Source organism: Bubalus kerabau, chromosome 10 (genome assembly GCF_029407905.1).
Source record: "Bubalus kerabau isolate K-KA32 ecotype Philippines breed swamp buffalo chromosome 10, PCC_UOA_SB_1v2, whole genome shotgun sequence".
NCBI classification, from domain to species: domain Eukaryota; kingdom Metazoa; phylum Chordata; class Mammalia; order Artiodactyla; family Bovidae; genus Bubalus; species Bubalus kerabau.
Window position 1 is genome coordinate 93,625,855 of NC_073633.1, and position 13,354 is coordinate 93,639,208.

Below are 13,354 nucleotides of genomic sequence, written 5' to 3' on the forward strand. Positions count from 1 at the left end.
TGGCTCAGACACTGCGGATTCCCTGTGGGTGGTGGAGTCGGGGGCGCTGTGTCCCCCATGGACAGGCAGACTCAGGCTTCCCTCCCAAGGCGGCCACCACCCGGGGACCAGAGGAGCCGAATCCTGAGTAGGAAGGACTCTGGTGGCACCCTCACCCCAGGCAGGGAGTTGCAGGCCTTGGCCTCCGGGAACAGGTGGCCCACCAGGACCACCAGGCGGCCAGGCCGAGGGAGACACAGAGAAGGGCTGCATGGGCCACGGTGGGCCAGGACGAGCCGCGCCAGGCGGGGTCTGTGTGCCCTAGAGCTCTCCTGAGCTCCGTCCTCCAAAGGCCTGGATCCCTGCAGCCAACCTCCTGAGGGTGGCACTCGGGTCCCCCTCGCATGGGTGTTGACCACCAGCTCCTGGGCACATGGGTGCTCCTGAGCTCAGATCACTTGAGCCTCACTTCTGCTCCCCTTGCTGCCTACATCCTGGCTCCAGAAGCTCCAAGCTTGACCCCAGAGGAGAAATAGCACTTGAGGGGCAAGAAGCCCTGCTCTGCCCCCACCCCACCACCAAGACCTCGGCCCCGACTTCGGCACGAGGGCTAATTTCCAGAGAGAGCCTGGGTCAGCTGCGGGGAGGAGGGGGTCTTACCCCATCCAGGTCTGAATAAGGAGGAAATTATCCCAGCCCCCACAGGCCTGCTCCCTAAACATTTCACCAGCCGTCAAGGGGAAGGGTCCCCTCCAGAGCAGAGTGGTCAGGACCCCCGGCCTGGAGCCCTGTTCGCCACGGGGAGGTGGTGACTCCGGCCCCGCTACCTACCGCCAGCCCCCAGGTGTCCGGCGGGCATGTCCTGCCGGAAGTTGGCCTGAGGGCTCCCTTTCTCTTGGCACCTCTTGCTGGCATCCAGCCCCCGTCTCGTGGTCCCTGCTGGACCATTCCTGCAGCGGCTGCTCTTGCCTCGTCCCCCTAAGTCTGCGGAAGCTGCGTATGGGAAGGGTCCCAGCAGATGACACGGCGGCAGGGCTGGAGCTGCCGGCTCTGAACCTGCGTCAAAGGTTGCCTGGTTCTGAGAGAAGATGGGGAGGGTATTGGGAGTGTTGGAGTCCCCTGGCGTCTCTGCTCTTCCTGGAGACCCAGGGCAATCAACCGGGGCCCCGGCCACAGCTGCTCCACCTCGCGCGGCCGCTGCTGGCTGCGTGGGTGAGCCTGGGGCCCGCCACGGCACAGCCAGGCCCTCCTCGGGCATTTCCCTTCCAACCTGCACCCTCGGCCCATGCGGGTCTCACCCACTGGCCTCCGCCTACCACCATCCACCCCATCCACGGCCCCCTTCCCCATCCGCCCCCTGCCCCATCTGTCCCCCACGGCCTCCCCCGACCCCCAGAGCCTCAGACCTGCTCCTCTCTGGAGGGAGCTGCCTCCCAAACCGGCGATTGCCTAGAGTCTTCGAGAAGCGCCCCTCCCTGGGCCTAGGGCAGCTCCACACCTGCCTGCCTCTTCCTCAGATGCTTCTGGAAGCAAAGTGCCTATTAGCAGCATTGCATCCTCTGGGGACCCCAGTGGGGCGTGTGGACTTCCCTTGGCCACCACCACTTAAGGAATGTGCCAGAACGCCGAACCTTCTTGTTATTAACGCTATGACTGTGCCTTGAATAAACAAGTCCTCCCAACCTCAGCTGGCCTGTGCCTCTGCGTCTGAACCCACCCAGCAGGGCTTCCCATCCATCTGGAAGGAGCCGGAGCTCCCGGAGGTGGCCAGGCTGGAGCACACGTCTTGCGCTGTGGCTTTGGCGCCTGAGACCAAAAGCTGTCCCCCTGGGAATCCCTTGAGCCCTGAGGCCTTCCCTGGCCCCTGGCCTCAAAGGGGAAGGAGGCCTGGCAAGCACTGCCTGGTCTCCTGGGGAGACCAGAAGTCCACTGCGGGTGCTCTGAGAGTCCCCTGACCCGTCTGCTAAAGTGTGTGCTCAGTTGTATCTGACTCTCTGCGACTCCACAACGGTAACCTGCCGGGCTCCTCTGTCCGTGGAATTTTTCAGGCAAGAACACTGGAGTGGGTTGTCATTTCCTACTCCAGGGGATCTTCCTGACCCAGGGGTCGAACCCATGTCTCTTGTGTTTCCTGCATTGGCAGGTGGATTCTTCGCCACTGTACCACCTGGGAAGTAGATGAGAACTTTCTGGTCCCTGAGCTACCTAAGAAGCCATCAGGCAGCCTCCCCTGGGCAGCACAAGCCCCAGGCTGAGTGCTGCTCCCTGAGAGCTGGCTCTTGGCCTGATGAGCAGCTGGACTTGACCCATGGAGGCCCCCGGCAGAGGCAGCAGGCGAGGCTCAGGTCTGTACCAGCCTCGGCCAGCGACACAGGGGCAGGGAGAGGTTAGGGAGAGGTTGGGCACTTGGGCTGCCACGTCAGGCCTGAACGGAACAAGAAAACCCTCTAGCAAAGGGTAGTTATGTCAGCTGTCGTGCCCATGACAAGGAGGAAAACTTCCCTACCCTGGGGGACAATGACATGTCCTCGCCTAGGAGACCAGGATTCTGGGCCTTTCTCTAGGCAGCGCGATGTCCCTGCACTGGTCACCTCACCCTGAAAGCAGGAGGACGGGAAGTCAATTGCTCAGTCCATTATTGAATGGAGCAGATTCAGCTGCAGGGATAGAGGGAATGGGGTATGGAGGGGGGCTTCCTCTGTCACTGCCCCCTGTGAGGGCAGAGGGCACTCTCAGGGCTCGATTTCCAAGGGGTGCTCAGGAGCACCCTTGCCGGACCTTCTCCCCAGGCTTTCATGGTCCACTCATGGGCGTGGGCTCAAAGCTGCCCGTGGTGTGAGCCTGGCCAGGGGCCCAGGCCCCACGCCCTGGACCCCTGTCCCCTCAACACTATTAGTTTCCGAGTGGAGTCAGATGAAATCCACAGAGACACTTCAGTGGAGAGGAGAGCAGGAAGACCACCCTGGCCGGACGAGAGGGTCTGGGTTCCACGGCCTGGAAACAGGGGTGGGGGGTGTTGGGGAGGGGAACTGGGCAGACGGCCAGGAGGGAGGCCTGGTGCCAGGGCAGTCCAGGAGCCAGCTTCATGGGGCTCTGCCCAAGAGGGTGTTGGAGCACCACCCTGAGTGCCGGGCTGGGGTCTGCAGGGCTTGGGAGGAAGCAGAAGGGCCCTGGGCTCCCAGAGGCTCTGCCTGTGGAGGCCAAGCTTCTGGCGGCTCCCGGCCACCCTCCCAAAGCCGTCAGGGAACTCTGTGCTGGCCGACTCTGCCAGCAAAGCTCACTCTGTAAAGGCCCTGGGGAAGCGTGGTGGAGTCCAGCTTCTGGGAAGACAGCGCGCAGGTTTTTTTTCCAACAGAGGCTGATTTCTGAACATCTGAGATATCGTGGCCTTGACAACCAGCAGCTCAGCCTCTCTCAAGCCTCAAGTACTGGATCTCTATTCCGGCTGCCGATGGAAGTCTCCTTGGAGATTGTAAACAATCCCAACGTCCAGGCCACCTCGCTGAACAAGCCAGAATTTATGAGGTGGGGCCCGATCACCTCTGTTTCACACAATACCCCCAGTGAATCTGGGGTGCAGGAGGGTTGAGTGGACGAGGCTCTCCTGAAGCCATCAGGAAACCATCCCAGCCTCCCGGAACCAGGGCAGCTGGTCCTAGCACCTCACACCACCTTCACCTCCGGGAAGGGGTAGCCCTGTAGCTGGTTGTCATTTAGTTGCTCAGTCATATCCAACTTCTTTTGCAACCCCATGGACTGTAGGCTCCCCTGTCCAGGGGATTCTCCAGGCAAGAATACTGGAGCAGGTTGCCATTTCCTTCTCCAGGGGATCTTCCCGACCCAGGGATGGAACCCACGTCTCCTGCATTGGCAGGTGGATTCTTGACGCTGAGCCACCGGCAAAGCCCCTTGTAGCCCGTGAGTGAGTGAAGTCGCTCAGTCGTGTCCGAATCTTTGGGACCCCATGGGCTGTAGCCTACCAGGCTCCTCTGTCCATGGGATTTTCCAGGCAATAGTACTGGAGTGGATTACCATTTCCTTCTCCGGGGGAATCTTCCCGACCCAGGGATTGAACCCGGGTCTCCTGCGTTGTAGACAGACGCTTTACCGTCTGAGCCACCAGGGAAGCCACCGGCAAAGCCCCCGGTAGCCCGTACCTAGTTACAAATACAAGCTGGATAACCTCTCATCCTTTCACTCTGCCTCCAAAGAGCTGAAATAGCAGGTGCCTGGCAGATAACCAAAGATTAGGCCCAAGGAAGCATTTGCCGTTAGGCTTACAGTGATTAACGCCTAGCGCGGGTACGACTTCTGTTGTAATCACCTTCCTTGGCAATAAGTACTACTGTTGGGTCGGAGAGAGACACAGACCAGCCTCGGGGGTCACTTCCGCCTAGCTCGGCACCTTCAGCCATGGCTTGAACCCCCCCTCCCCTCCCCTCCAAACACAGAGCCCAAAGTGCCTTTCCTGACAGCCTTCCCATGTCGATTGCAATGGAATGTAAGTGCAATTAACACATTTAGGTAGTGGGATGTCAGGACAGGCGCAGTGAAGAAAAAAACAAAGCAGGATGGGAGAGTGTCTGGAGATGGGGAGGACTTGGGACAAGCTCCGGGGGAACCAGACACGTGAGCCAGTGGAGGTGGCGTGAAGGGGGCGGGGAAACAAGTGCATGAAGGGCCGAGGACCAGAGAGGAGGCCGCAGTGGCCGGAACAGAGTGAGCGAGGGGCAGAGGGGTGGGGTGGGGTCTGAGGAGGCAACGGGGCTCCATGGGCCAGGCCACTGGAGGATTCATAGCAGGGAAGAGACACCCCCTTACAAGCCGCAGGGAGGGGACAAGACGGAAGCAGAAAGCCCCCTTGGGGGGCTGTGATGAGGGCAGCCTGGAGCAACCACACGGTAGCTCAGACAAGAAGAGGGCATGCAAAAGAGGAGAGAGGAAGTGAGATTTGGTACAGGGATTATGGATTCCTGGACAGATTCGGCGTGAGGTTTGAGCAAGGAGGTAGAATGACTCCCAGTTCTTCAGCCCAAACAACCAAGTAAACTGGTTCACCACGGTGGAGAAAGCTGGGAAGGAGCACGTCTGGGAAGAAGACCCAGAGCTCCACCTGGGTTGGGTTACCTTTGAGATGGTGCCTGATGTGAATGTTGGGCGGATGGCTGGAGACAGAGTCTGGAGTAGAGGCGAATTAGGCTGGAGGGGTGAACTCTGGTGCCCTCAGCATCTGGATGGTGTGGAAAGCGTGGGACTGGCTGCGACCTCCAGGGGTGCAGGCAGAGGTGAGCAGGCGGTTTGAGGGAGATGGGGAGGAGAGTCTGCAAGGGAGACTGAGAAGGAGCCACAGAGAGGAAGGGGGGAAACCAGGAGAGCCTGGCGTCCTGGAAGTCAGGGAAGAAAGGGACTCAGAGGGGAGGGCGTGGGGTCACCTGAAACCACACTTGGCAGTAAATACGGGCAGAGACAGGCGAGCTCAGAGATGCCACCAAGAGGCACCAGCCAGGTCAAATGCTGGACAAGCCATGGAACAAATGACCAGGTTTCACCCACAAATCAATGGCACAGGGCAGAGAGCAAGAGGCTGGAAGAAAACAAGACGTTTAAGAGGCACAACCAGTGTGTGGCCCTTGATTACATCTTGAATTGAATGAACCAGCTGCAGAAAGACATCTCTGAGATACCAGGGAAATTCAAATATGGACTGTGCATTTGGCAGTGTTGAGATAACTGTTTATCCTGGTAGGTACATTGATGGCGTGGGTTAAGAGGTTTTAAAAAAAATTGGCTAGAAAAACATATGGAAGACCTTATGGGTGGAAGAACACGAAATCTGGGATTAGCTTTGAAACTGTCCAGCAAAATTAGAAGTCAGGAAGAGGTCTTGAGTTGCTCAATGCGGATGCAGGGGTGAAGGGTGCCTGGAGATCCGTCAGGCTCTGATTTCTGTGTATGTTAACATGTCTCCACTATAAAAAGTTTAAAAATAAAGAAAAAAGTGCTCACCAAAGTGCTCAACTCGTCCAAGTGCTGCTGAGCAGAAGAGCAAAATGAAGCCTGGGACGCAACCCCTGAGTTGAGCAGGATGGAGGCTACTGGTGACCTTGATGGTGAGCTGGGGGCGGGGGAACGAAAGCCTGGCAGAAATGGGTTCCCATCCTTTCATGGGAATGAGGACATGAGAAGGACAAGGAAGGACAACTCTTTTGGAGACACGCACAAGTGCAAGAAAGACCTTCAAGAGAGGCGAAAGCACCCATGCTCAGGATGGCTCCAGACACATCGGAGGAGGGGGTGCGGCCCATCCGGAGCCAGGTCACCCCGTCTCCGGTGTGGGTGTCAAGGCTTCAGGAGCCTGAGGCTAGGCATGGCCACCTGAGTCTGAGCCACTCTTTGGTCACACAGCAGAGTGGGCCCCCCACATGGCAGCCTGTGGGGCTCAAGAGAAAAATCCCTTTGATGCTCCAGTGGGGAAAAGCATTCCTAACGTGCTCCAGACCCAAGGTCTGCAGTCACAGAGCCGGGCAGGCCTGGCCTCCAGAGCTTAACAAAAGTGAGGCCTTGGCTGCAGCTAGGGAGGCTCTGCCGGCACTGGTGGCATTGGTCTTGGGCTGAGAAAATCAGACCTCGGGGTGAGGACAGCTGGCCTGGTGCAGCCCCTCCAGCTACTCACAGCCCAGCTCCAGGGCCCCACACGTTGGAGGCCAGGAGTAAGTGGGGAGCAGGCAGGGGGTAACCCCAAGCCTGCTTGGATGAAGGCCACTCTTAAAGTCACTCACTCCCCATTTACCTGGCTGTCTCTCTACGGTTGCCTGCCTGTTCCTCCTGACACATACACATACACACACACACATACACACTTACTTACACTCACAGCTGGTCTTCAACTCCAATATGTACACCCCAGCTTAACACATTTAGTCTCCCTAAAAAGTCCACTCTGGGATTGGCACCTACCTCTCCAAAGAGGTTCTAGAAGCTTTTTTCTGAAACCCTGCAAGATTTGTTGCTGTGAGCTGCTGTCCTGACACCTAGCCCATTCAATTCGTGGCCTCACCCTGTCCACCAGCGGGTGGGCTCCCAGACCCCCGGCCAATGAACTGCTTCAGACTCCAGACTAGTGTGGGTATGTGTTGAAATAAACCAACCCCCAAATGTATAATGGCACAAACACAAGTTTGTCTCTTTCCTGTAAAATTAAAATGAATGAGCCCCTGCACTACATTCAGGGGAAGCGCTTAGATGCTGCAAGGCACTTCTAATTAGGGGGTGCTCTCCTCCAAGCAGTGATCCAGGACTCAGGCTCCTTCCACCTTGTGAGTCTGCCACGTTCAAGGCATGGCCCTCAAGGTCACTGAGATCTGCATCAAGATGACTGGAGGATGACAGAGCACAGAGGAGCAGGCAGGAGTTTGGGGGGACCAGGTCTGGAAGTGGTACACATGTCCACATATTCCATTGGCCTGAACTCAGTTGCACGGCTCACCTAAATGCAAGGGACACTGGGAAATGTAGTCAGGCTGTGTGCCCTGCCGGCCAGTTTCCACCGCAGACCCCTTGCTTCATCTCAGCCCCTGGCTTCCCCACACCCCTCCCTTCTTTTCCACCCACTCTGGCCTTGATCCTCCTGACCCTGACCTCCCACATTACCTTCCGTCCACCACCCTGCAGCTTCATCTGGACACAAGCCAACGCCAAAGAAAAGACCAGTCCCAGAGGGTCAGAGAGGCACACAGAACAGGTTTATTTCTCGTGAGTTTATACGACCACGGCACGCAGCAAAAGATAAAAGTGGAGGCAGTTCGGAGCGTGGAAGGGGGACTCTCCTGCTGTTGTCCATCAACCCTGCTAAGTACAGGCACATGTGTGTGCGTGCTGTCGGTTCAGTTGTGTCTGACTCTTTGAGATTCGATGGACCATAACCCACCAGGCTGCTCTGTCCATGGGGATTCTCCAGGCAAGAATACTGGAGTGGGTTGCCACACCCTCCTCCAGGGGATCTTCGCGACCCAAGGATCGAACCTGCATCTCTTACGTCTCCTGCACTGGCAGGCAGGCTCTTTACCACTAGCGCCACCTGGGAAGCCCAGGTACAGGCACACAGCAGGTATTAAATATAGGAGCCCTGGACCTGCTGTTGGTGTGGGCAGAGGCAGAAAGAGGTAGGGGGTGGGCGAGGGATAAGCCTCAGGCTCTGCAGGAGTCAGGGCTGGGGAACAGACTCGGGTCTCTCGAGAAGGAAGCCCCCAGCTTCCTGGCCCTTCCCCAGCCCACCCACCCTGGCTGGATAGCTGCTTCCTACAGAGATACAGGGGAGTTCCCACCTGACATGAGAAAAGAAAAACTACTTTGTCGGGGGGCATCTAAGAGGTTGCTCCCCGCCAAGACCTGGAGGGGCCCCGTCACAGAGCCAGCTGGTCTCCCAGCCACCTGCTCTGGATGCCTGGGATTCTGCCACGAAGGCTGGAGCTGTCCCGCACCTCTCTCCTTATGCAAAGCAAACACACCGCTGGGAGAGAAACGTGCTGAGGGCAGGCGAGCTGGGAACATGCTCGAAGCTCAGCCAGCCCACTGCCCGCCTCAGCCCAGGCTCACCCGGGCAGGGAGGAGGATGGGAGCGCCCACCCCTCAAAGCCCCGTGCCTCCCCCCGCCCTCCCTGGGCCCCATGCCACCTCTGCCACCAAAACACTGCTCCTCCTCCTGGAGGAGGGGGTGGGGAGGCCAGAGGGGAAGGCTGGGCCGGCAGAGAGGAAGCTAGGGGAAGCTCAAGGAAATCGGAAAGGAAAAGCCACCCCACCTGCGGTTGGGGGTGAGCAGGACTGAGGCCCAGCCCTGCTCCATCACCTCCCTGGCACGGCCAAGGGGACAAGGACCACAAGGCAGGGAGGCCTAGGGGAGCCTGGGCTACAATGGACACAGACCAACAGACAGACAGAGACAGGCGGGGGAGGGCCACCAGGTGGAAACCGCTGGGCAGCGCCGCTTCTTACTCGCCACCCCAGCCCCGACTCATGGCCTGCACCACGGCCCCGTAGAGCTGGCTCCAGGCAGCCCGCATGGCGGGTGTGAAGGCAGGGCCCAGGCACTTCTCAAGCATGTAGAGCAGGGATTCACCCACCGTCTGCAGAGGCAAGGGGGGCACTTGTCATTCCTAGGTGCAGGGAGGCATGCCCCCATTCCACAGGTGAGAAAACTGAGGCTGGGGGCCTGGGAAGGACTCCTGGGCTTTTTGGCTCTCCTGCACAGGATCCATGCTTCCTGAGCAGGAGTCTGCCCCCCAATCCCTGGGTGCCACTTAAAGGTGAGGCTTTAAAGTGAACGAAGCATTTCGCTCCACTCCCAGCCTCACGGCTACCCCATGAGTAGGGGGTGAGGGGTTGCCTGGCACTTCCAGCTCACACCAAGCAAAGTCACTGTCCCTCCTCCTGTTTCCTCCTCTGCAAGACAGCAGTCATGAGGTTAAGAGCACAGGCTCTGCCATCCTGAGTTCACTTTTTGACTCTAGTGCTTGTGAGCTGTGTGGCCTTGAGCAAGTTAGGTAACCTCTCTGAGCCTCAGTTGCTTCATGAGTGAAACTTTCAACTCATCAGATTGTTGGAATGATTAAGAGATCATCTACTAAAAGCTCTTGGCACAGCATCTATACCCAGTAAGTCTTCAGCAATAATAATGGCTCTCATTTTTTAATTATTAATTATAAAATACAGTGTATTTATTCCACAAATATTTCCTGAATACACACTAAAGGCCAGACGCTGTACTAGTGCTGAGGATGGAGAGAATGACAAGACAAACTCAGTCCCTTCCTCAAGGTGCTTACATCTGACAAGGTGATTGGACCGTGCGGTGGGCCATCAGGTGAGTGGTCCCCTGTGAGGGGGCCCTCAAGGGTTCACGCCCTTGACACGGGGCTCATCCATGTGCCTGGCTTTGGCCAGTAGGGCATTAGTGAGTGATACAAGCAGAGGCTGGCTTGTCCTCTTAGAATACTCCCTCCTGGAGCTCAGCAGCTACTCTGGAATGAAGCTCAGCTCCACTACCAAACGATCAGGGGCCACGGGGAGAGCGATCCCAAAGGATGACAGGCCATCTTGGATACTGTAGCCCCAGCTGAGCTCCCAACTGAATGCAGTGCACACGTGACTCCAGCCACAGCACGTGGGACGGAAGAACCGCTCAACTGAGCCCAGGGAAATCAGAAGTCATTGTTTTAAGCCAGTTTGGTTCTGGGATGGTTTTAGGCATGCTGATATAAAACTGAGCAGCAATCCCAAAGGCTCCTTCACTTTCTATGGGTTCTAAGAGAAACCACACCAGAGAAGAAAAATTGGAGGCTCAGAGAGGTCAAGGCAGTGCCAGGGTCACACAGCAAGTACCTAACAATGCAGTCACCTGAAGGTTTAGGAGAGGGAGAGATGAACAGGTGGACAGGAGGGGCCTGGGAGAGAGTGGTGGCCTCAGGCCAGGAGCTTTGGAGAGAGAAGGGCCCCTTTACCCACCGAGAAGGAGCTGAGCTTCACGCCCACTGCCCGGTGCTTCCGGCCCAGACCGGCCAGGTACTCCTCCAGGGAGGACAGGTCCTCCACATTGGTCACCGCAGCATCGATCACCAGCATCACCTGCCAAAGTCCAGGTTGCGGTGAAACGGAGATCAGAGCAACTCCCCGCCCCCGCTCACAACCAGTCCCGAACCTGGGGGTCCCAACCAGAAGGAAGAGAAGACCCTTGTTTATCCGGGATCAGAGACAAAAGGCAGCCTGTTTCTGCCTACAGCAGGCGTTCAGCATATGGTAGCCAGACTACTAATGTTAGGCCATGAAGGAAGCTGGCTTCTGCTGAGGGGCTCAAAGCCCTAGACACACCTGTTGGACAGTATTATCCTCCTGGGACAGGAGAACGCTGAGGCCCTGTAAGAGCCACCAGCCTCTAAGGAAACCCCAGCTTGGTTTTTACAGGGAGATGGTCCCTGATGGATCAGCACCAACACCACCTACAGGAGCCAAGGGACGAGTCCAAGGGCAAAGGGCTGAGCTGGGAGCAGCTGGCTGACTGGGTGCCCCAACTCTGCCCAGTTCAGCACAGAGGGAAAGCGGCAGATGCCTTCGACAGGAGGGAGCAGGAGAAGGGGCACAGCCCGGGGCTGGGTCAGGAGGCCAAAGGAATTCTCCCACCCCGGGTTCTCTCTCTTCTGTTCTCCCCCAGGAAGGCCCTCCACCTCCCCTCACCTTCCTGATGTGGTCCAGGAACTCAGGGGAAGACAGGCAGTCCTCTGGGCTGGAGAACTGGCGGCAGTTGTACTGGAAGAGGGGCAGCAGGTCTGGCTCCAGGTCAAACAGCCTGCGCGGGGAGGCCCGGTGTCAGCCCTGGGGGGGTCGCCCCTCCAGGCTCCATGGGCCCTGGCTGCCCTGCAGCAGGGGCAGGTGCGCAGAGCCTGGGGTGTAAACTCCAGCTCACCCTCAGCCTGGCACGCACCGCTTGGCCAGCTTTGCCACTGGCCCCTCTTACCTCTTCCGCATCGTGGAAAACATGTGTTCCCCAGGCCTCATAGGGAAGCCCCTCCCATAAACCGTGGAGGGGTGTGGGCTGGGACAGGCAGGGGTCCTCAAACAGGAAGCCCAGAGTCCGTGGTGGGGACTCCCCCTCCCGCTATCTGTCTCCTTCTCCTCCCCTCCCTCCCATTCTTGGATCAGAACCCCCCAGTCCCATCCTGTCCAAAGGCGCTTGGCCCAGCAACGATAATAATTAGTATTCAGAAGCCCTAACACTTTCTGAGCATTGAGTACCTTGCACGTGGTTTATTCAGATATCCCCTCACAATCCTAAACAGTGGGTGTAACTGTTACCCAATATTATAGAGGAGGAAACAGAAGCCCAGAGAGGTTGAGTCATTCGTCTCAAGCCACACAGCTTGGGAGCAGCATGGCCAGAGGGTGCCTGAGAAAAGAGCAGGTTTGGGGAAAGCTGGAGGCCCAAGTATAAGCTCTCATCCATATCTGGGAGGGCTGAGACTTTAAATTTAGTCCCTTTTTGTCTGCGAGGGGGAAGCTTTACAAAAACCTCTTCAGAAGTTCTGGGCTGGCTTAAATGAGCCAAGGCTCTTGAAAAACCATGGTGAGGGGGCATGTCTTCTTGGTGAGGGCAGAGGGGCTACCTAGACACCCTCAAGCTGAGGTTAAAGGCAGCCTCCCCTCCCCCCTGGGGTCTGCACACTCCCTCACCCCTCTGGGGTGGTGACAATTGAGCATCTGTCCTCCCTTCCCTGGAGGGTCTCAGGTCCTAGCCTGTCATTTCCTCGGAAAGCTTTATCCTGAAGTTGATTACTGGAAGTGCACATTTCAGGGGCCCAGACCCCGTGCCCTGCGGGCCAGGCGCCCAGTACAGTCTTCCCACGCAGGCCCTTGGGACACCTGGGTTTCTCTCCGTAGGGACAGCGGTGGGCACCCCTGTAGTCATCTCCCAGGGAAAAAACACTCAGGAGGCACACGGCCGGGGAGGGGGCGCAGCGCGGGGCCCGGAGTATAGGGAGATGGGCGGCGGGAGAGGACCCTGGCCGGCGCCCAGAGAGCTCCGCTGGGAGCGGGGTGTGCGCGCTCGCCAAGACGCGCCGCGGCCGCCGCGGGAAGAGCCGCAGGGGCTGCGCCACTAGTCGCCGCGCCCCGCTCCTCCGGCGCCGGCTCGGCCGCCTCCGACTTATTCCTGGAGAGGCACCCCGCTCCCCGCACCCCCGGGGACGCTCGGGCCGCCCTCACCTGGCGAACAGGACGGTGCCATGCTCCAGAGGGCTGCGGCTCACCTCCCGCCAGCTCTGCCGTATCAGCTCGGGCTCCGGGCGCTCCATGCTCGCCCCGGGGATGCGGGGCGCAGGGCTGGGACCCTCGGGGCGCGGGCACCGTCACCGCACGTGCAGCGCCATCTCCGCGGCGACGCGGCCACTCGGCGTCTCGGCCACTCGGCGCCTCCTACGGTCCCCGCGCCTCGGCCGGGGCGCCTGGGTGCGGGGGCGGGGGAGTGTGTGTTGGGGGGCGTGGATGGTCCAGCCACCGTTCCTTCCCCGCCCAGGTGGAGGCGCCCCCGCCGGCCCGGCGCTTCCAGGTACCCCCGCTCCCGGCCGCTGTGCCTTGCGCCGCGCCCCGCCCCGCGCCGCCCGCCTGGGGCTCTTTAAAGCCTCCGCGGCCCCCGCCCCTCTCCGTCCGGATAGACGCGCATCTCCGGGCGACCGACTCTGGCCGCGGTCTTGGCGGCTTGGGAAAGAACAGGGCTTCAGAGCTTCACGGAAATCGCCGAGCCTCTGGGGAGCTCGGTTTCTCATCCGGTGACAATTTTACCACTTACTAGTTAGGGCAAGGAGAAGGAAATGGCAACCCACTCCAGTGT

General features: G+C 58.8%; 1 protein-coding gene across 1 annotated transcript; it reads right to left on the reverse strand.

Moving 5' to 3' along the window:
* Positions 1–8,646: 8,646 nt before the first annotated feature.
* On the reverse strand, positions 8,647–13,097 carry NGB (neuroglobin). Its single transcript, XM_055536449.1, has 4 exons — positions 12,730–13,097; positions 11,206–11,317; positions 10,480–10,599; positions 8,647–9,101 (listed from the first exon to the last, which is right to left on the reverse strand). The coding sequence occupies exons 1-4, from the start codon at positions 12,816–12,818 to the stop codon at positions 8,967–8,969; spliced, it is 456 nt and encodes a 151-aa protein (XP_055392424.1). The 5' UTR covers positions 12,819–13,097; the 3' UTR covers positions 8,647–8,966.
* Positions 13,098–13,354: the final 257 nt, after the last annotated feature.